The sequence below is a fragment of the Palaemon carinicauda genome, chromosome 11 (genome assembly GCF_036898095.1).
Source record: "Palaemon carinicauda isolate YSFRI2023 chromosome 11, ASM3689809v2, whole genome shotgun sequence".
Classification (NCBI taxonomy): Eukaryota; Metazoa; Arthropoda; class Malacostraca; order Decapoda; family Palaemonidae; genus Palaemon; species Palaemon carinicauda.
Window position 1 is genome coordinate 123523953 of NC_090735.1, and position 22462 is coordinate 123546414.

General features: G+C 43.1%; 1 protein-coding gene across 1 annotated transcript in view; it reads right to left on the reverse strand.

Annotated features, from left to right (window-relative positions):
• The window catches only part of LOC137650167 (cap-specific mRNA (nucleoside-2'-O-)-methyltransferase 1-like), a 98166-nt gene that overhangs the window by 52618 nt on the left and 23086 nt on the right, over window positions 1-22462 (reverse strand). The window contains exons 4-10 of the mRNA XM_068383333.1: window positions 20616-20774; window positions 18823-18990; window positions 18413-18580; window positions 17724-17931; window positions 16760-16975; window positions 15290-15422; window positions 12817-12993 (exon numbers count right to left, since the gene is read on the reverse strand). Coding sequence (XP_068239434.1) covers window positions 12817-12993; window positions 15290-15422; window positions 16760-16975; window positions 17724-17931; window positions 18413-18580; window positions 18823-18990; window positions 20616-20774 — 1229 coding nt within the window. The remainder of the gene's footprint in view (window positions 1-12816; window positions 12994-15289; window positions 15423-16759; window positions 16976-17723; window positions 17932-18412; window positions 18581-18822; window positions 18991-20615; window positions 20775-22462) is intronic.

The window sequence follows — 22462 nt, forward strand, 5'->3', positions numbered from 1 at the left end:
GTTTGGGAACCTTACGAGGCTGTTGCTGCTGTTGTGGCGGGGCTGGAGGCTTATAGGGCCGAGTTGTAAGGGCCCTATGGAGGAGGGAGTCCGTGCTGGATTTCCTCCACCTCTCAGCCGTTCGCTCCATGTCTTGAGGCTCAAACAGGCTCTCCCCCAGAAGGGAAGCATGTCGGAGCCTACACACATCTACGGCGGGGACCTTCGGATGGAATCTCTCGGACACAGCATCGCGACGCTTCAACACCGAGTTGGCCCACAGGGTGGTAACCTGGTGCGCCAAAAACTCGATGGAGCGGGTGCCCGAGAGCAAGAAGGTCTCTAGGGCCTTCCTATTGGTCTCCTTGGACAAGTCCTCCGATCGCAATAGGATGCCCAGAGATCCTAGCCAGAAGTCCAGCCACGAAGTGGCCTGCATGGAACACTTAGCGACCTTCTCGTGGTTAAGGATCTCTGCCGCCGAGAACGACACCTGCCGGGCAAAGAGTTTCTCAAGGGGAACTCCCTTCGCCAGCTCCTCCACAGAGTGATGGAGAGGAAGAGCGAGGTTGTGCTCACCCAGGATCTCGAAATACCTCCTCTGCTGGAGGCGAGGAGGAGGGATGAGCTTGTTCCCGGCAGTGGAACGACTGGAGGAGGCAAGAAGTGCGAGCTGAGCGTTGGCCCTAGCCCTGGCACTCTTCAGCCCCCGAGACCAGGGCAGAGCCGCACTGGTCTTAGGGGCCTTCCGAACGTCAAACACTTCATCCAGAATCGTGTCTTTGCCTTCACGGGGGGCGATGACTGGATCCGTAAGCCCGTTAAGTTGCCCTATCAGGCTTAGGACCTGCCAGAAGGCATGTTCGGATTCTTGCTGTTCTCCTCCCTGCGGGCTGGCAGCTAAGTCTCCTGCCCCAGGAATCTCTTCCTGGGGTGATACGTGGACATTCCCCTGGGTAGTCGTGGGTTCCTGACGAATCCTTGCAGAGGATTTAGGGACGGTCTTGGAATCCTTGGACTCCCTCCTGGGAGGGATACAGGATCCCACCAACGAGGTTCGAGGGGCCCCTTCCTCACGAGACGATTCTCCTGCATGAAGCGAAGTCTCCCCCCCTGGTGCCGAGGGGAAGACTACCGCCCCACTGGACTCACCTGAGGACGGAAAGGCCTCGTCCACGGGAGAAGGAGAGAGTACTCGTGCAGGAGAAGGGACCTTCGCGACCGACCTCTTGGGAACCAACTTCGCCCTGGGGGAAGTCACCACGAAGTCCACTCCTCTCTTTTTCTTCAGCGTAGGAGAGACAGCCGTTGGTTTGTTACCCTGGCCGGCGAGTGCTGGTTTCATAACCCTCACTAACGCCCGTGCCAGAGGACCAAACCAAGTCTGCTGCTCCAAGGACACAGAGTCCGAAATCCTCGCTAAAGGGAAAGGGATCGGGCGATCCTTTGGAGTGGACACCACGGTACCTACCTGAAAAGAAGGTGGGGAAGAATGATGTACTAACCTCTCCTCGTCCTGCACTACCAACCTGTGTTTGGATGGAGGTGATCCCGAGTGCCGTCTAGGAGCACGCGTTCCTGCTGCTACCACCGGCTGCGGAATTTGCCGCGAACAATGGTCGCGCGAGGGCGAATGGTCGCGCGAAGGCGAATGGTCGTGCGGGCGTGCAGGTGGATGATTGCGCGGGCGCGCAGGTGGATGATTGCGCGGGCGCGCAGGCGAGCGGTCGCGCGGGCGCGAGGGTGAGCAGGTAAATGAACGCGTGTCAGAGGCGACGAACGCAAGCGTTGGCGCGACGGCGAGGGAACGCGCTGCCGCGTAGGTGAGGAAGATCGCTGGCGATGTAGATCCACAGGCGATCGATGACGAGCTGGTGAGTGCAGTCGCTCAAGTTGGCGAAGGCGCGATGTGGCATGTCGACGCATTGGCGTGCGATGGTGAGCAGCATGCGCAGGTGAATGACCGCGTAATGGCAAGCGATGGCGAGCAGCATGCGCAGGTGAATGATCGCGTGATGGGGTGCGATGGTGATCAGCATCCGCAGGAGGGCGATCGTGCAGTGGCGAGCGATGGCGAGCAGCATGCGCAGGAGGGCGATCGCGTGATGGCGAGCGATGGCGAGCAGCATGCGCAGGTGGGCGATCACGTGTTGGGGTGCGATGGTGATCAGCATGCGCAGGAGGGCGATCGTGCAATGGCGAGCGATGGCGAGCAGCATGCGCAGGCGGGCGATCGCACGATGGCGAGCTAGAAGCTGGCGAACCATGTTCCTTCAGGAGCGTTGGAGAACGTTGGCGCGCTAGCTGTCGCTGTTGAAGAGGCGATACTAAGATCGCCTGTGCGCGCTGGCAAGCAGGTGAACGCTGGCGAGGAGGTAATCGCTGGCGCGTAGGTGATCGCTGGCGAGCAGAAGGTCGACGCGTGTCATGTGAAAGGACAGGTGGCGCGGCGCGTTCACGAGCAGGAACTGGGAGATCGCTGGCGCGTTGGCGAACATGTGTTTTTGACACACGCGCAGCACGATGTTGCGTAGCCACAGGACCAGGCAGATGGTGAGCAGGGAGCTCAGCAGGAACTAAAGGGTGGTCAGAGACCGCAGGGCGATGGTCCTCAAATGAACGCAGACGCTCGGAAGAGAGCTGATGAGCAGGAGAGCGCTGGCGAGGGGGGCGAACATCAGGAGAGAGCCGACGAGCAGGTGAGCGTCGGCGAGCAGGAGATCGTCGATGAGCAGGAGAGCGCTGAAGATCAGGAGAGCGCTGGCGAGCAGGAGAGCGCTTGTGCGCTAGCACTGCTCGCGTAAGGGAAGGATCCCTTAGCCCCGAAGGGACCGTTGCCCGTCGGGTGACGAGTTCTCCAGAAGGCGAAGATCTGGCAGGAGATGGTGAGCGGTCTGCAGAGAGGTTCAAGGAAGGCGGAGCTGTAGGATGAGGCTGACGAGGAGAGTTCCCCCCGGAGGATGAAGACCCAAAAAGGCGCCTCTTAGTCCCCCTGTATGGGGAAGGGAGGCCCTTGTGGCGTAGCGGACGGTGAGCCTTACGGCGGAGGCGGCCTCGGGGAAGATCGTCGGGACCATCGGTCCTCCGAAGGGGAGTCTCCGTCAAAGCACTTCCCTCAGAAGGAAGCTGAGCAGCAGCCGAGACCGAAGGACTCACTTCCCCCTTCGAAGGATGTACGGAAGGAGGAGGAGAGCCTTTAGCACCATCACCCGCAACAGCACCTGCGGCGGATTGCCCAGCCACGTCGGAGGCCTCTGTCACCACGACGTCGACAATAGACAGAGGGTCTACCTCTGCTACCGCCGGCGACTGCTTAACAGCGGCCCCCAACGAGACAAGGTCAATAAGAGCGACCCTGGAGGGCAAGCCCTTAAGCCCCAGGGACGACCAAATCTGTAAAAGATCATCACTGGATAAGGCATTATCAATAACCTCCCCCAGAGGAGGAGGGGAAACCGCCAGGCTATGGGAGGCGACGCCCTCTCCCCCCACCGAAGGTCGGGAAACAGAACAAGGGCCTGCGCTCCCACTCGGCCGACTCTCCTTAGGAGGCGGATGAGGGGGAGCTTCGGAGGAGGTTTGGGCGGCGGAAGAAGAGTCCCGAGAACCTTCCTCCTTCAAGGCTAACCCCGGAGGAGAACGGTCTCTCTTGGACTTCTTACGCCGACGGCCAAACCTCTCCCACTGGGAGGCAGACCACTCCCTGCACTCACGGCACATGTTCTCCTGGTCACACCGTCGGCCCCGACATTGAGGGCAGAGGGTGTGCGGATCCGTATTTACGTCCGACATGAAAGTCCCACAAGGACGACCGGCAACTCCAGGGCATGTACGCATTGTAAAGAAATAACTGAAGGTCAACTTCTACCCAACACACACGCTGAAAAGAAAAAGCAGAAAATTAAAGGCTGTCACGAGGACGATGAGCAGACACGTCTGATCACCGCTGAGCCAAAAGTGAAGTGAAGCAAGTCACCGGTGTGTGGAGGGGGGAGGGGTAGCAAGCTACCCTTCCCCACCCCCCGCTAACTAGCGCGGGTGTAATTAACCCTCGTTAAAACTATTGGCTCGTCATTTCAGCTGCGCTAAAAGGTAAACCCCTCTGTAAATAGCGTGGTTTGTATTTCGGTTACGGAACAAATGAGGTTTTGTTACAATTTGAATGGATAACCTCAAGTGAAAGCTAAATAAGAACATTGCCACTTACTAGTGTACCTTCCTTAGTAAAGTTACACAATGTGGGTGTGGTTAGCGATTGATTAGGTGGTGCCCAATAACTGTTAGATCACGTTGGTACAAATCTCATTGGCCTACAACATAGTTACAATGTGATAGGGCCTAGTTATGTGTCTTAAAAACAAATCAGATATTTAGGCCAATAAACTTGAATATACTCTAGAACACTATACTAAATGGTTGTCTTAGTGAACAATAAGATGCCAGAAAAATTATTACTGTACATAGAGTAAATTATTTATTAAAGTACTTATCAAACATTAAAGTTTTACCCATGGGTCTGGGAGAAAATAACAGTAATAAAAACTCAATCATAAAATAGATTGTCTTTCAGAAAAAGATTAATCTTCTTTTTCCATAAACTGGTGATAAAGACCCCTCTCCTCTCTCCAGTAATACGTACATTAACTTTTTTTTTTCCATAACCTTGAGACAACCTCCTGTTTCAAAAATTAGATTAATAATTTTTCCTCATAACCCGGAAATGAAGACCCCTTCTCCTTTTCATCCATATACCAAGGCACTTCCCCCAATTTTGGGGGGTAGCCGACACCAACAATGAAACAAAACAAAAAGGGGACCTCTACTCTCTATGTTCCTTCTCCTTTTACCAAAATTATATTAATCTTTTCTTTTTCTATAACCTGGAGAGGAATACACCTCCCCTCTTCCAAAAATTAGATTAATCTTAGACGAACAGAAGAGCAAGAATAGTCTCAACACTACAAAATAGAATCAACAATTATTATGATAAAAACTTCTGAAGTTTAGATTGATGTAAGATGAAATTTTTCTGTTGCTTGAAATATGTTCGGGCAGTACCACCATTAGTGCGCATCAATCGGCAGTTGTAAGCATTACAAGAAGGTATTTGTAGTGTATTTTCATCCCCTACCTGCCCTTATTTTCAGCCTTCTATTATACCTATGTTGCTGTTACCTTTTTTCATCTTACTGTCCACCCAATTAAATTTTCCTTCATACTGCAACTAAGGTTCTCCCCATTGCAAGAGGGCTAAAAGGTCCTCCCAGACACTAGTGCTGGGTCTTCTTGCCCAATTTCATAAATCCACAATCCATGAAATATGACCTAATTCTAATAAAAGTAGAACATAACAAGTTTTAGTATGTTCCCATTACAAAGACAGCTGAAAACGTATTACTGTTTGGACACTCCTAAATCAAACCATTGTTCTTTAGTCTTGGGTAGTGCCATAGCCTCTGTACCATGGTCTTCCACTGTCTTGGGTTAGAGTTTTCTTCCTTGAGGGTACACTCGGGCACACTATTCTATCTTATTTCTGTTCCTCTTGTTTTGTTAAAGATTTTATAGTTTATATAAGAAATATTTATTTTGGTGTTGTTACTGTTCATAAAAATGTTTTATTTTTCCTTGCTTCCTTCCCTAACTGGGCTATTTTCCCTGTTGGAGCCCCTGAGCTTATAGGATCCTGCTTTTCCAACTAGGGGTGTAGCTTAGCGAGTAATAATAATAATAATAATTATTTATATCAGTGGCACACACTTTGACATAACAGTGAACAGTAACTTTGTTATGATATATTGATGTCTCTATGGTTTACTATAAATTATGATTGATAGTTAGAATATTATAGGATGCTTCAAAGGTGAAAATTCAAAATATTGTAAATATCGAAATTGTTTCTCAGTGAAGGATGAGTAGTTACCATTCATAATAATCTAAATATCTACAAAATATCATGAGTAACAGGGATCCACTAAAACATAAGATTCAAGGAAAATGAAAAAGTAGCTCAGTCTCTGCATGTTCTAAATGTTGTGTAGGTTATGGTTGATCTCGGATCTTACTATAAAATCTATTAAAACTAGTAAAGAACTAGTTTAGACATTAATCCTTGGACAGTAATTCCAATGTGGCTGCAGAGATTTTCAAAGTACTAAGAGTTAATTTTCTTTTATCAAGCATCTTCATTCTATAGTCCATTTCTTTTAGCAATGCATATTTGCACCGACTCGCGGCGGTGCCCTTTTAGCTGGGGAAAAGTTTCCTGATCGCTGATTGGTTAGAATGATCTTGTCCAACCAATCAGCGATCCGTATTCTTTTCCGAGCTAAAAGGGCACCGCCGCGAGTCGGTGCAAATATGCATCGCTAAAAGAAATGGACTATAGTATAGGAGGCATAGACTGTAGGTCTGTTCAATATTGACAATTATATTGGACCTATCTTGCTTAGTTGTAAAATACAATGTATTGTAGTTGGGTACAATCTACCCACAACGAAAATTAAGTTTTATTTCCTCAAGAACAGAAAATTGTAAATCCAAAAGCATGTAACATATAAAAGTTCTAAAGACTATTTATCCATACCTTACTTATCCAGCCCATAACCAAATTACCCTATCAACCTCTATCATTTACATTTTTTTTTGCATCTGATACAATCAAATTATCCATTATTTCACAGATTAAAAAAAGAATAGAAAAATTAATTGCTTATGTACACACGACATCCAACAACCATTGGCAATATTGCATTTTTATCATTTCTGGGTTATCTTTCTTTGCAATATTTTCATGAAGTACTTTTTAAACAGCATCTCTGAACTCTACATCATAAGCCAAATATCAAACAATTTATCATGCAATTGTGAACAAGTGTAAGGGAAAAACCTTTAGCCCATTGTAGTAAAATGTATCTAAAATATCTTTAAAAAATGTTATTTTTATAATAAAATAAATTTTTGAATATACTTACCCGGTGATTATATAAGCTGCAGCTCTGCTGCTCGACAGAAAACTCTACGCTCAAAATCCGCCAGCGATCGCTATGCAGGAGGGGGTGTACTTCAACAGCGCCATCTGTCGTGCAGGTACTCAGTACTCAATGTAAACACAGAACTCAATTTTCTCCTCGGTCCACTGGGTCTCTATTGGGGAGGAAGGGAGGGTCCTTTAATATATAATCACCGGGTAAGTATATTCAAAAATTTATTTTATTATAAAAATAACATTTTTCAATATTAAACTTAGCCGGTGATTATATAAGCTGATTCACACCCAGGGGGGTGGGTAGAGACCAGCATTAATTGTTTACATTATATGAGCTAAGGATTTTGTATTTCATTTTAGCAGTTATTCAAAATAACAAACATGAAATTAATAAGTACCTGGTAAGGAAGTCGACTTGAACAATTACTCTGCCTTTTTAAGTACGTCTTTCTTACTGAGCCTCGCGATCCTCTTAGGATGCTGAGCGACTCCTAGGAGCTGAAGTATCAAGGGTTGCAACCCATACTACAGGACCTCATCAAAACCTCTAATCTAGGCGCTTCTCAAGAAAAGAATTTGACCACCCGCCAAATCAACCAGGATGCGAAAGGCTTCTTAGCCTTCCGGACAACCCAAAAACAACAATAAAAAACATTTCAAGAGAAAGATTAAAGAAGGTTATGGAATTAGGGGAATGTAGTGGTTGAGCCCTCACCCACTACTGCACTCGCTGCTACGAATGGTCCCAGGGTGTAGCAGTTCTCGTAAAGAGACTGGACATCTTTAAGGTAAAAAGACGCGAACACTGACTTGCTTCTCCAATAGGTTGCGTCCATTATACTCTGCAGAGATCTATTTTGTTTAAAGGCCACTGAAGTTGCGACAGCTCTAACTTCATGTGTCCTTACCTTCAGCAAAGCTTGGTCTTCCTAACTCAGATGGGAATGAGCTTCTCGTATCAACAGTCTGATATAATAGGATACTGCATTCTTTGACATAGGCAAAGAAGGTTTCTTAATAGAACACCATAAAGCTTCTGACTGTCCTCGTAAAGGTTTAGTTCGTCTTAAATAGAACTTAAGAGCTCTAACAGGGCATAAGACTCTTTCTAGTTCATTTCCAACCATATTAGAAAGGCTTGGAATATCGAACGATTTCGGCCAAGGACGAGAAGGTAGCTCGTTTTTGGCTAGAAAACCAAGCTGTAAAGAACATGTAGCCGTTTCAGATGAAAATCCGATGTTCCTGCTGAAGGCGTGAATCTCACTGACTCTTTTAGCTGTGGCTAAGCAAACCAGGAAAAGAGTCTTTAAAGTGAGATCTTTAAAGGAGGCTGATTGTAGTGGCTCAAACCTTTCTGACATAAGGAATCTTAGTACCACGTCTAAATTCCAACCAGGTGTAGCCAAACGACGCTCCTTCGTGGTCTCAAAAGACTTAAGGAGGTCCTGTAGATCTTTGTTGTTGGAAAGATCTAAGCCTCTGTGACGGAAGACTGATGCCAACATGCTTCTGTAACCTTTGATAGTGGGAGCTGAAAGAGATCTTTCTTTCCTCAGGTATAATAGGAAGTCAGCTATTTGGGTTACAGAGGTACTGGTCGAGGATACTGATACTGACTTGCACCAGTTTCGGAAGACTTCCCACTTCGACTGGTAGACTCTAAGAGTGGATGTCCTCCTTGCTCTAGCAATCGCCCTGGCTGCCTCCTTCGAAAAGCCTCTAGCTCTAGAGAGTCTTTCGATAGTCTGAAGGCAGTCAGACGAAGAGCGTGGAGGCCTGGGTGTACCTTCTTTACGTGAGGCTGACGTAGAAGGTCCATTCTTAGAGGAAGAGTTCTGGGAACGTCCACCAGCCATTGAAGTACCTCGGTGAACCATTCTCTCGCGGGCCAGAGGGGAGCAACTAACGTCAACCTTGTCCCTTCGTGAGAGGCGAACTTCTGCAGTACCTTGTTGACAATCTTGAACGGGGGGAATGCATAAAGGTCTAGATGTGACCAATCCAGAAGAAAGGCATCTATATGAACTGCTGCTGGGTCCGGGATTGGTGAGCAATATATTGGGAGCCTCTTGGTCATCGAGGTTGCGAAGAGATCTATGGTAGGCTGGCCCCATGTGGCCCACAGTCTCTTGCACACATCCTTGTGTAGGGTCCATTCTGTTGGAATGATTTGACCCCTCCGACTGAGGCAATCTGCCATGACATTCAAGTTGCCTTGGATGAACCTCGTTACTAGAGAAAGGTTTAGATCTTTTGACCAGGTGAGGAGGTCCCTTGCGATCTCGTACAACGTCATAGAATGGGTCCCTCCTTGCTTGGAGATGTACGCCAAGGCCGTGGTGTTGTCCGAGTTCACCTCCACCACTTTGCCTTGAAGGAGGGACTTGAAGCTTTTCAAGGCCAGATGAACTGCCAGTAGCTCCTTGCAGTTGATATGTAACGTTCTTTGATTCGAGTTCCAAGTTCCCGAGCATTCCCGACCGTCTAATGTCGCACCCCAGCCCGTGTCCGATGCGTCCGAGAAGAGAACGTGGTTGGGGGTCTGAACAGCCAGTGGCAGACCCTCTCTGAGGTTGATACTGTCCTTCCACCAAGTCAGGGATGACTTCATCTTCTCGGAAATGGGGATCGAGACCACTTCTAGCGTCTTGTCCTTTTTCCAGTAAACAGCTAGGTGAAATTGAAGGGGACGGAGGTGTAGTCTCCCTAACGGAACGAACTGTTCCAGGGATGAAAGCGTCCCTATCAGACTCATCCACTGTCTGACTGAACATCGTTCCTTCTTTAGCATGTTCTGGATGCATACCTGGGCTTGACTTGTTCTGGGGGCCGACGGAAAAGCCCGAAAAGCTTGACTGTGAATCTCCATCCCTAAATACACAATAGTTTGGGATGGGACCAGTTGGGACTTTTCCATATTGACCAGGAGACCCAATTCCTTGATCAGATCTAGAGTCCACTTTAGATTCTCCAGACAGCGACGACTGGAAGAAGCTCTTAGAAGCCAGTCGTCCAAATAGAGGGAGGCTCTGATATCTGGGAAAAGGCACTTTGAGAGAGGAGCAAAAAGAAGTTCCGATCTCTGACACGGTGTTACTCCAGCAGACAGGAAAGAGCAAAGGTTCTCCCGTTTCTTGAGGACCCCGGAAACGAACGAAGCCGCAAGCTCACTGGATCCGTCACGTATGGCCTTGTCCATGCAGGACATTATGAGCAAGGAAGATTCCTTGTCAGACGGGGAGATCTTCCTGCTCAAAGCTCCCAGACACCAGTCCAAAAAGTTAAAGACCTCGAAGGCTCTAAACACACCTTTCAACAGATGGTCTAGGTCCGAGGGAGACCAACATATCTTAGAGCGTCTCATGGCTAGCCTGCGGGGAGAGTCTACTAGACTTGAGAAGTCGCCCTGGGCAGAGGCAGGAACTCCCAAGCCGAGAACTTCTCCCGTGGCATATCAGACGCTCGATCTGGAAGAGAGTTTCGCAGGGGGAAACGTAAATGCTGTCTTCCCTAGGTTCTTTTTGGACTGCATCCAATCTCCTAAAACCCGTAAAGCTCTCTTGGACGAGCGGGCGAGGACGAGTTTCGTAAAGGCAGGTGCGGATGACTGCGTGCCTAAAGCAAACTCTGACGGAGGAGAGCGTGGAGCCGCAGACACAAACTGATCAGGATACAACTCTGAACAGAGCAAGAACTTTTCTAAAGTCCAAAGAGGGTTGCGTGGTCTTGGGTTCGTCAATGTCCGTATGTGGGTCGTCAATGTGTGCAGCGTCGTCATCATCAGAGAATCCATCATCTGAGAATTGAGGAGGAAGCGGCAAAGGAGTAGGAATCGGCTGGTCAGCTGAGTCCGGCAGCACGGGTGCACGCGTGACTGAACCGGACGCAACGTCATGGAACTGTTGCCCAGTCTGAGAACTGGCAACAACCATAGCAGCGCGGGGACGCAAAGCGTCTACTCCAGACTGTCTAGTCTGATGTGGGCGAGTAGAGGTAACCACACTGGGTTGCGGAGGTTGACGCACCGCGTCAAAACAAAACAACTTAGACTGTTGTTGTACCTCGCGAACGTCAACGGAAGGTTCCGTGCGTCGCTGAACGTCAACATGCGGCTGGCAGGGTACACTGGAACGCATGGGTGGCGGGACTCTCTCAGCTGGAGTGCGGCAGAAGGTCGCCTCAGCGTCCACAGGACGCACAACCGTGGGAGGTTGTAGGTTAGAGGTTGGTGCAGCGTCAACCTTCTCCGCACGAAAGTCCTGCATCAATGACGTTAGCTGAGACTGCATGGTCTGCAGCAAAGACCACTTAGGGTCTACAGGAGCAGGTGCGGCAACAGGCGGTATTACTGCCTGATGCGGTACCGCTTTGCCTCTCTTAGGAGGTGAGCAGTCGTCGGAAGACTGCAGCGAGTCCGAACTGACCCAGTGGCTACAACTGGGACGTTGGACTTGCGCGGAAGGGACCGACTTGCGCTTAAGAGGCCGCGAGACCTTGGTCCATGGTTTCTTACGAGAAACCTCTTCCGCAGACGAGGAATAAATGGGCTCTCTCGTCTTTGTGTGGGTGGGGCGATCTTGGGTAGATACGCCCGAAACCACGGAGGGAACGTCTGTTCGCTGATTAAAGCCTCTCGAACCCTTTGGTCGTACGACATTGCTTCTCCCCTGGGCTTGGGAGCTTGCAAGAGGTCCCGGACTGGGAGGACGACAGGCACGAACAGACGAACCCTCAAGCGCAACACTATCCACAACACTACCACTCACTTTATCACTACCCACTGCACTCTTGCACTTCAGCTCCTTGACGTCTGCCATGAGCTGGTTACGGTCACTAGCCAAGGACTCGACTCTCTCACCCAGAGCCTGGATGGCACGCATCATATCTGCCATCGAAGGTTGTTGAGTGCTAGAAGGGGGATCAGGAGCAACCACTACAGGGGAAGGAATAGGTTGTGGGGCATGAGGAGAGGAAAATTCAACGGAGCGAGATGAACTTCTCCTGACTCTATCTCTCTCTAGCCTACGTGTATATTTCTGGAATTCGATAAAATCGAATTCCGAAAGCCCAACGCATTCCTCACATCGATCTTCCAATTGACAGGTTTTATCCCGACAATTGGAACAAACGGTGTGAGGATCGATAGAGGCCTTCGGAAGACGCCTTGAACAGTCCCTAGCATTACACTTCCTGAATTTAGGGACTTGAGAAGGGTCAGCCATTTTGAATTAGTCAAAGGGGAATTCAAAAACTATCCAAAGTCGTCAACAAATAATCCGATATCAACAAAAGAATGCAAGGATGTATTGAAGATAACGTCTGCAAAGCGAAAGCTCAAAACTAGAAATGTGTACTTCACCAAAAAGATGTGAAAACCAATCCAGTAAGCAACAGCGAATTTAGTAGGTCTTGCCGGTGGCACGACAGAGAGAAAATTGAGTTCTGTGTTTATATTGAGTACTGAGTACCTGCACGACAGATGGCGCTGTTGAAGTACACCCCCTCCTGCATAGCGATCGCTGGCGGATTTTGAGCGTAGAGTTTTCTGTTGAGCAGCAGAGCTGCAGCTTATATAATCACCGGCTAAGTTTAATATTGAAAAAAATATTTTCAGTATAAATTGAATAAATTGGGGCTACAAAATTTCCATGGTTTGCCCGAAAAATAGTTTAAGAAGCCCATTAAAAATTGACAATCCTCTTTACGAAATAGAATATTAATAAAAATATTTTCAGTATAAACTGAATAAATTGGGGCTACAAAATTTCCAAGGTTTGCCCGAAAAATAGTTTAAGAAGCCCATTAAAAATTGACAATCCTCTTTACGAAATAAAAGAAAAACTCACTCATTGTTTGAATTATATATATAGTCAAAAAATTCTTGATTTTCCTTGAGAACATCCATTGGAACCAGTTCAGTAACATCCATGTCCGGATTCAAACCACCAAGTCGTTGATTCATTTCAAATAAATACTCAAAAACATCCTCCGTGTCTTCTCGTTTCCATTTGCACACAAGATATCTGAAAGAATAAATCAGATCTTAGGAACACTTAGATATCAGGGAACAAGTTTAAAAAGATATAAGTATCCAGTACAGTACACAAAATATAGTACAAACGACTTACAACTCTTAGTGTTTCTATTCCACAGCAAACCCTATTTTTGGGGATTTAAAGTGCTGTGTGGTTTTCATGGACTTTTCTTCACCCAGGGGGTTAACTACTACACAGCACTTTCCTATTGGTAAGGGTAGAAGAGACTCTTTAGCTATGATAAGCAGCTATTCTAGTATGACACTTCAAAATCAAACCATTGTTCTCTAAGTCTTGGGTAGTGCCATAGCCTCAGTATCATGTTCTTCCACTGTCTTGGGTTAGAGTTCTCTTACATGAGCTTAAACTCGGGCACACTACTCTATGTTATTTCTCTGCCTCTCTTTTTGTTAGGTTTTTATAGTTTACATAGGAAATATTTATTCTAATGTTACTGTTTTTAAAATACGATAGATTTATAGCTAACACATGTAAACTATTCACAGATAAAACCTTTGCATAGCAATTATATTAATAAAAATTATTAAAAGAATTTCATTCATACATTATGTTTAATATACAATAATGATGAAAAATATAAATTTGAATTACAGTTCAAAGAACACTCTCTCTTTTCATGAAAAAATGTAAAGATTTTGAAATTGGATTATCATTTATTTATCATATACTTGAATAATCTTCTGTTAGAATTGTTATTTCAAAGAAGAAAATAAGTAAATTAGAATTTATACAGTACACTATAAAATTTACAATAATCAGCAACTTCCTCATTTGTTGAAAAAAAAATGCACTTCTTTTAAAAAAAAAAACAAAGATCTTAGAAATGATCCTGTGATATGAAATTTGTTTAATTAAAATTCTGCATTATGAAGCTTCATCTGTGGTGGATAACGGGGGAGGGTGGGCTGTAGCACCCTAGCAGTACCAACTGAACTCGGTTGAGTCCCTTGTCAGGCTGGGAGGAACGTAGAGAGTAGAGGTCCCCTTTTTGTTTTGTTTCATTTGTTGATGTCAGCTACCCCCCAAAATTGGGGAAAGTGCCTTGGTATATTTATGTATCTCCAAATCTGACAAGTTACTTTCATTCACCAGATTAAACAGGAAATTAATTTCTCCTCAACATTTCACTAAGGTCGTTAATCAGACACAGTGTCAGCCTATCTTTTTATATTCCGACTGCACAATAACTTCTTAAATTGCAGGGGACTTGAAATTATGGCGTGACATAATTCATGTTCTTATCTTATGCTTTGTTTAAACAGATATTGATTCTTATTTAGACCTCATACCATCGACTAATTAGTCGCCTTAAACCACCAGATGGCCTTATGGTTTCCAGAGAGGGAGACATTTTGCCAGGAGAGAGAACGGGAAATTTTAATTTTGGGGTAGACGTCAACTCAGCTTAGATAATAAGCAATATGAACATACAGGGAGTTTCATAAAAAAATAATAATTCTTCAGTATTAGCAAACAGTTGTGTGTGACACTTTTCGGGTTAGACTTAAAGCAATTTTGTACTTATCATTCTTGTAAACTAAGGGGTTATAAAAGGAAATAATCATCTTAAAATGGATGTTATTACTAATTATTCCAATAAACAGACTGAGATGGAAAAGACAGGTGTCAAATATCTTTCCTCCTGGAATGGTATCCCTTGTAAAACTTGTCCTACTGTTTTGAAAAGAAAAAGAAAGATGCAACAGAGGCTAGAACTAAATTTTACAAGCATCTAATTCCTTATTGGAATTACAAGACATTTTACCATAAATATACCTTTGAATAACCCATTTCTAAAAAGATAGTTATTTAATCAAATAATTCACTAGAAAGAAAACACTGAAAATAGAAATAAGAGGAAACTAGACAATCAGGAGAAAAATATATAAAGCTAAACTACATTCATCCTTTGTAACTTAACCCTTTTACCCCCAGGCTATTTGGAAATTTCCAACCCTTAACCCCCACGGGGTTATTTCTTTTCAAGCACATTTTGCAGAATATTTTTTTTCAAATTGCTCTAACAGCCTTAATTTTTGTCATAGAGAGGTCAGGTTGGTGTCATTCTCTTGGAAAATGCCTGAATTTTCTCAAAAAAATTATAAAAAATATGAAAAAAAATTTTAAATAGCATTTTTTTGCAAGGACGTACCGGTACGTCCATGGGGGTAAAGGGATGAGTTTTGTGAAACGTACCAGTACGTCCTTTGGGGGTAAAAGGATTAAACAAAATTTTTATACAATAACAAGAAGGCATGATTACCTTTCTGAATTGGCAGGACGGCTAGAATTCGGCTTATGAAGAGTAACATACTTAAAACATCTATACATCAGGTACACAAGGCCAACACTAAATACAGTAAAGACATCAAAGAGTTTTGTTACAAAGTGTCCATCTGCAAAAAGAAAATTGTCAATCAGAATAAAATATCAAATTATTAAGTAGTTTGTATTTTTCCTAGCTATACAATTCCGAGTCCTTTAAGTAGGGAATATGTTTTCAGTGCGAGCTTCACGGACGTTGAGTCGTTTTAACGAGCAGTTAAGTGACGAGTGAGAGCAAGGGTGACGAGCTCTACCCCGTTATCTGTCAGTCTCTTCACGTTTACAGGGGAGTGGAAGCTCATACATCTCCAGGCACAAGGGTCATGGTGAAGCACAGGGGAAAGGATGGGTAAGGGGTGATAGGGTCAAGGAAGATGCACAGGAACTAACCGGAAGAACACGTCCTTTTGACCCAGGGGCCCCTGGAGAGGGTTAATCACTGCAGACATCACAGAAGACACTGACACTAGAGGGACACTAACCATATCCTTAGCCACTAGCATCACCAAAAGAGAGACTAGCACTGAGAAGCCTACCTGAAGGAACTAACCAGGCCAAAACTTCCTTAGATCACACTCGTCGTCAATGGTAGAACAAACGAGACGAGCCTCCAACCTCCGGTGGGGTGCGGTGAAAACTGGGGGAACCCTATGCGCTACCCGAACCTGAAATCCTACCAACATAGCCCTGAGGGGTCCTTGGTCCTGATGCATACTCCCCGGAGACTGAGCCAAAGCAGAAGCAGCGATAGCAGACTCACCCAATAGGCAGAAGGAAGAAGCAAAGCTCTCTTCCTGCCCCTCAAAGTAAACGTCTGACAAGGCAAAGGAGGCCACGACCTACACTCAGCACAAGATTGTGAACAATCATACTCCTAGCAAAGGTACGAAGAGAATGTGGATCCACAACAGCTTTCACAAAATACAGACCTAAAGTCCACCCTCCCACGATCGGGTGTCTTGCCTAACATTAAAAAACCAGCATTCACTTCCCGAAAGAAAAGGAAAAACAAAACTTTAATCAAGGGTAAATCAGCACGTTTTTACTCAATGTAGGTGAAGACATAAGTGAAGGGACTGACAGTTAAGGGGGAGGGGTTCCTCGCTTTCACTCCCAACCGTCACTTAACTAATCGTTAAAACGATTCAACGGCCATCGAGCTCATGCTGAAAACATATTCCCTACCTAACAGACAATGGCTTCTATTTAGCGTCGGAACAGCTTACATTAATTCTATAGAATAGCATTAGCATTAATAGCAGCCACAAAGAAAAGTTAATCATTCCTTTATCCATAGTTTCACATTTTTAATGATCCGAAATAATCTTTTAAGATTGGAAAAGGACCAATAATTTTAAACTACTAAATGAATGACACATAATTTTGTAATATCTTACATTATCCATACCTGTTCTAACAATTCCTAATGCCACAAGGCACTGACAAAGGTATAGTCTTTTGGAAAGAACTTCCTGAAAGTTCTCCTGGCCTTCTACGCTAAAGCCACCATCTGACATCATGAAATGTACACCTTGGCCACCAGTATTCTTCAGGACAAAGTTTCTAAAATTAGTGATGTTTTCTGGAACGTAAACATCACCATCGCCATCTAAGCCACTTTCACCTGTTTAAATAGATAATTAATAAAATATATTGCCAGGGAAAATATGCTAATTAAATGTTTTACCCTGAAAATGCACAAAAATTATTGATAACACCTAATAACACTAAAAAAAAAGAGAGAGAGAGAGAGAGAGAGAGAGAGAGAGAGAGAGAGAGAGAGAGAGAGAGAGAGAGAGAAATATATATGGGCATAGATTTAAAGTAGGGAGCAAAAGATTAAAGCAGCCAGTTGTGGACAATAGTATGTGGTTATCACCAGTTTTCTATCTGGCAGCCGAAAATAAACGGCTGGAAAGGGAGCTGGGCTTCCCCCACCACAAGTAATGTTTGTTTGATCACATAATACCCTAAACTTTCTCACATTTTATTTCACCATAGTAAAATTTCTGAAATCTAGATTTTAACAGCAATGTTAACCCTTTTACCCCCAAAGGACGTACTGGTACGTTTCACAAAAGCCATCCCTTTACCCCCATAGACGTACCGGTACGTCCTTGCAAAAAAATGCTATAAAATTTTTTTTCCTATTTTTGATAATTTTTTTGAGAAAATTCAGGCATTTTCCAAGAGAATGAGACCAACCTGACCTCTCTATGACAAAAATAAAGGCTGTTAGAGCAATTTAATAAATATATACTGCAAAATGTGCTGGGAAAAAAATAACCCCTTGGGGGTTAAGGGTTGGAAATTTCCAAATAGCCTGGGGGTAAAAGAGTTAATAAAAGCCAAATAAGAATAAACACACTCACCATAAAAGGGTTCAAAAAATTCAGATGGAGCTGCAAAGAAATCATGAAGTTTAAAATCATTTTCCTTAAGAGTGAAGCCGAATCCTTTGCAATCACAGAAGCCTTGCGAGTCAGTCTTTCTTCTCCAGAGTGCATATTCTGAAAATCCACCGGGAGCTGCGCACACATCGGCAAAATAGAGTAAATCTTGTGGCCCGACAAGTAACCCCTGAAATAAAATTGTTATTAAAACTATTAAAAGATTTGATTTGTTATACAATGCAACACATCTTGCCCACTTTCCTAGGTGAAAGCAAACAGGTTGAAGAAATCACGAGGGAAACAATCATTGTAACTTTTATTAGTGTAATTTTCATATACAGTATTCCTATATATTTAAATTCATAATGACATCTTTATACAGTAACAATTACTAAGTCTATAGTTACAGGTCACATAGATTTAAGTATAAAATTTGTCTATCTTTAATAACCTTGATTGATATAAACTATTTATGACAATCCTGTATTGCTTATGGTATTTAGGCAATATTTATCAGACTTTCAAATGATATACCATCAAAGATTTTAAAATACTGATCTTCATCGTCTCAAAACATGTGTTCTACTTTTGAATAATGATTAAAGACAGTACAGTAGTTTCTACAAAACACACTGCCAAAGCAAAAATTATACAAAATGAAATCTTACCCCTGCTTCATTCTTGGGATTTGTAAACATAAAGTCAAACATAGCATCCAAGTTGGCCATTTTCAGAGCTGCTCGATTTTGAAAGAAGAGCTTTCCCAGGGTTTCGAAGGGGTTGCTTCGTGACCTTGCTCTCTGAAGTTCTTTTCCATCCAGATTATCAAATATACTCTGAGAAAAGTCAAATCAATTAAACTCTTTCCCACATTTTTGGAATTATTAATAGTTTACCCTAAGTAGGTAGAAAATCCTTTGTCTACAGATAATACTGATCTTATTTTTTGCATTAAATACTCGTCTACATACAAAAACCAATGCAAGAATTATTATGAAGTAGATTAAAAAACCAATGCAAGAATTATTATGAAGTAGATTAGAAAAATAAGCTAATAGTTATAACTGGTACATAGTACCTTGGCGTTCAGAATTCCTTCTAAAACTCTCGGTTCGCAGAAACTCTCCTCTCCTTGTATATCAATCTTTTTTTTGCCCTCCTGCGACCATGAGTGAAGTGTATCTAAGTCTGGAATAGGGTCTGTACATTGTGGCAACCAAGTTACCTCTTCTTCAACAGATATAAACTGAAAAATATATAGAAATAACAGGTAAGATGAAATAATATATTCAGCAATATTAGTTAAAAGACAAAAGGCTAATCACTAACTACAAACATGATTTTAAATTCTTACTCCATGATGACTGATGATGGAGATTTACTTTTCTATGTGAAACTACATCGGCCTTACAAGAAAACAGAATATAATTATAATTTAAAATCATTATACAGTGATGCCTCAGCATACGAAAGTAATCCATTCACGATACGGTTTCGTATGCTGATTTTTTCGTATCCTGAGTCGCGTTTTACATGTAAATAGCCTAATCCGTTCCAAGCCTTACGAAAAGACACCTTTTCTTTCATAAACACGCTAAACTGTAGTAATAAACATGCAATGCAGCCATTTCTATCATTCAATAATCAACCCAACTGTTAAAAACAGCCTAATCCATTCCAGAAACCACCATGAGATTATTCAATAATGTAGTTATAGCCTAGTTATCCCCTCCAAGCCCTAAGAAAACGGTCCGTTTTCTTTACTACTGAATAAAAGTTACGGTACTGTACGTAAAGCATTTGGATCAGTGAAGGTGTATTGTTACCTGTACACCTAAATTAAGGGTTGATACCCTGAAAAAAAAGGTACTGTACTCTCGGCGACGAGTTGGGATCTCGTAAGCTTTTCGTATACTGGGGCATAAAAATCTTTGCATCGCTTTTCGTATCCTGAATTTTTCGTAAGCAGAAACTTTCGTATCCAGAGGTATCACTGTACCATTAAAAACAAGTGTTACCGAGAGAGGGACATTAAAGTAAAATACTTCAACTACCCTAATTCACTCCATCAAATTTTAAAAAATGAGCATCACAACTTATCATATCAATAAACATGAGACAAAAGTTGATACAGGTAGTCGTCGACTTATGACCGAGATAGGGACTGAGAGGCACGTCATAATACGATCTGGACGTAAGTCGAACTTAAAAAGTGAAGTTTCCATAGATTTATTATGCTGTGTCATGATACTATAAACATTCAAGTCATATTTTACTAATATACAACATTATTATTATTATTATTACCAGCCAAGCACAACCCCAGTTGGAAAAGCAAGATGCTATAATCCCAAGGGCTCCAACAGGGAAAAATAGCCCAGTGAGGAAAGGAAATAAGGAAATGATAAATAAATGATGAGAATAAATTAACAATAAATCATTCTAAAAACAGTAGCAACGTCAAAACATATGTCCTACATAAACTATTAACAATGTCAACAAATATTTATACTTTTCTTAATGTAATATTTATTTCAAATGAATACAGTACATTATAAAAAAGAGAAAATACTAACTTATCGAGAAGAATTACTTCATTTTTATAAAGTAAAATATATTATTTCTAAGGAAATATCTATACTATTTGGGTACCATTTCTGAAGGACTTGTGACTTCATCACCATAAAAAAAAAAAACTTGAAATCAAACAGTCGTAAATCGCATAGGTTGTAAGTCGACGCTTACCTGTACTCAATAAGCATTAAAAAGAAATGAATAACATTAAAACATAGAAAATACTACTGTATATATAAAAATAATTCTACATTGAAGGGAACAAATTTTGATAAACCTAATAATCTGAATTCTTACCTCTTGGTCAACATCCCATTTCAGATTATCACAGGCTTCTAACCCTTCAAGTCGTAGACCTAAACCACGTCTTCCTCGCTGCTTACTTGCTTCAATGGGGGCTATCAGGCCCTGGCCATATTTTCCGAGACCTTTGCCTTCCTTGTAACCCATACTTTTCTGCAAACAAAAAGAAAATGATTATTTCTTATATGACAAAATGAAAGCGAGACTGGCAAAGATTTTGATTACTTATATTTCTTAATAAGTGTTCCGGGAGAGAAACTAAAATACAAATTATGGATAAAATGCAGTATTTGTTAATGGTACTGTAACACTGCAAGAGAGTGTGCTAGAAATAGGAATGAATGGCGAGCGATTGTGACGCAGTTCCGGTAGGCCCTGCTGCTGCCTCTGATGCCTTAGATGACCGCGGAGGTAGCAGCATTAGGGGATTCAGCATTATGAAGCTTTATTTCTGGTGGATAATGTGGGAGGGTGGGCTGTGGCCCCCTAGCAGTACCAGCTGAACTCGGTTGAGTCCCTTGTTAGGCTGGGAGGAACGTAGAGAGTAGAGGTCCCCTTTTTTGTGTTTGTTTCATTTGTTGATGTCGGCTACCCCCCAAAATTGGGGGAAGTGCCTTGGTATATGTATGTATGTATGTACAGTAACACTACTGTATTTCCGATGAACAGAACACTAAAATCTCTTTCATTTGGAAATCCAGCCATGTAGCTTCTAAACATCCTAGATTAAGTGCACCAAACTACAATACTGCAAATTAAACTGGATTTTTTCTTAAGTAAGAGACATTAACCTAATTACTTTACACTGTTCCACAGAATAGAACTTACAAAAATGAAAAATTTGACATTTTGAAATCTAAATTGCCCACCTTTTATTCTATTGAAATTATGCTTAACCTTTTATAACTTTAGTGGTCTGGATAACCCTTTTACCCCCAGGCTATTTGGAAATTTCCAACCCTTAACCCCCAGGGGTTATTTTTTTTCAAGCACATTTTGCAGTATATTTTTTTTAAATTGCTCTAACAGCCTTAATTTTCATCATAGAGAGGTCTGGTTGGTTTCATTCTCTTGGAAAGGGCCTGAAGTTTTTCAAAAAAATTATCAAAAATATGAAAAAAAAAAATTTTCTAGCATTTTTTTGCAAGGACATACCGGTACGTCCATGGGGGTAAAGGGATGAGTTTTGTGAAACGTACCAGTATGTCCTTTGGGGGTAAAAGGGTTAATTTGGGGGGGTAAAAGGGTTAATTTGGAGAAGGTCTTATCAATAACTAACAACTGCAAAAAATGAAGAGACTGACGTGTCAAACTACCACTTACTGCTAGACTGTTCCTTCCTTTACTAAGGACATGTGTTTACTGAAGGGAAAGGAAATGGTTGTTGTTTGTTGTTGCAGTTTGCCTGGCCCTTACGGCCTGGCACGGGCTCTTGCACACTTGCACCCCGTAGGGAATTAGTTGAATTTCAAAATTATAAAAATTTTACTAGTAAAGGTCAATTACACCAAGACTCTACACAAGAGGCAATGCAGACATAAGGGGAGGTTCGTATAAATATGACAAATTCGAAGATAATTTGTATTTTTCCTAACCATACAAACCTTAGCTATTTACAAAGGGTATTACTTTTAGCGTAGCTGAAATGGCGAGCCATTAGAATTTAACGAGGGTGTATTACCCCCGCGCTAGTTAGCGGGGGGGGTAGGGGAGTGGTAGCTAGCTACCCCTCCTCCCCCTCACACACAGGTGAATACTCACTTTCACTTAGAGGTAGGACTTGTCTTGGGGGACAGGGCTGGCGGGCAAATATGTGTAAATAGCTAAGGTTTGTATGGTTA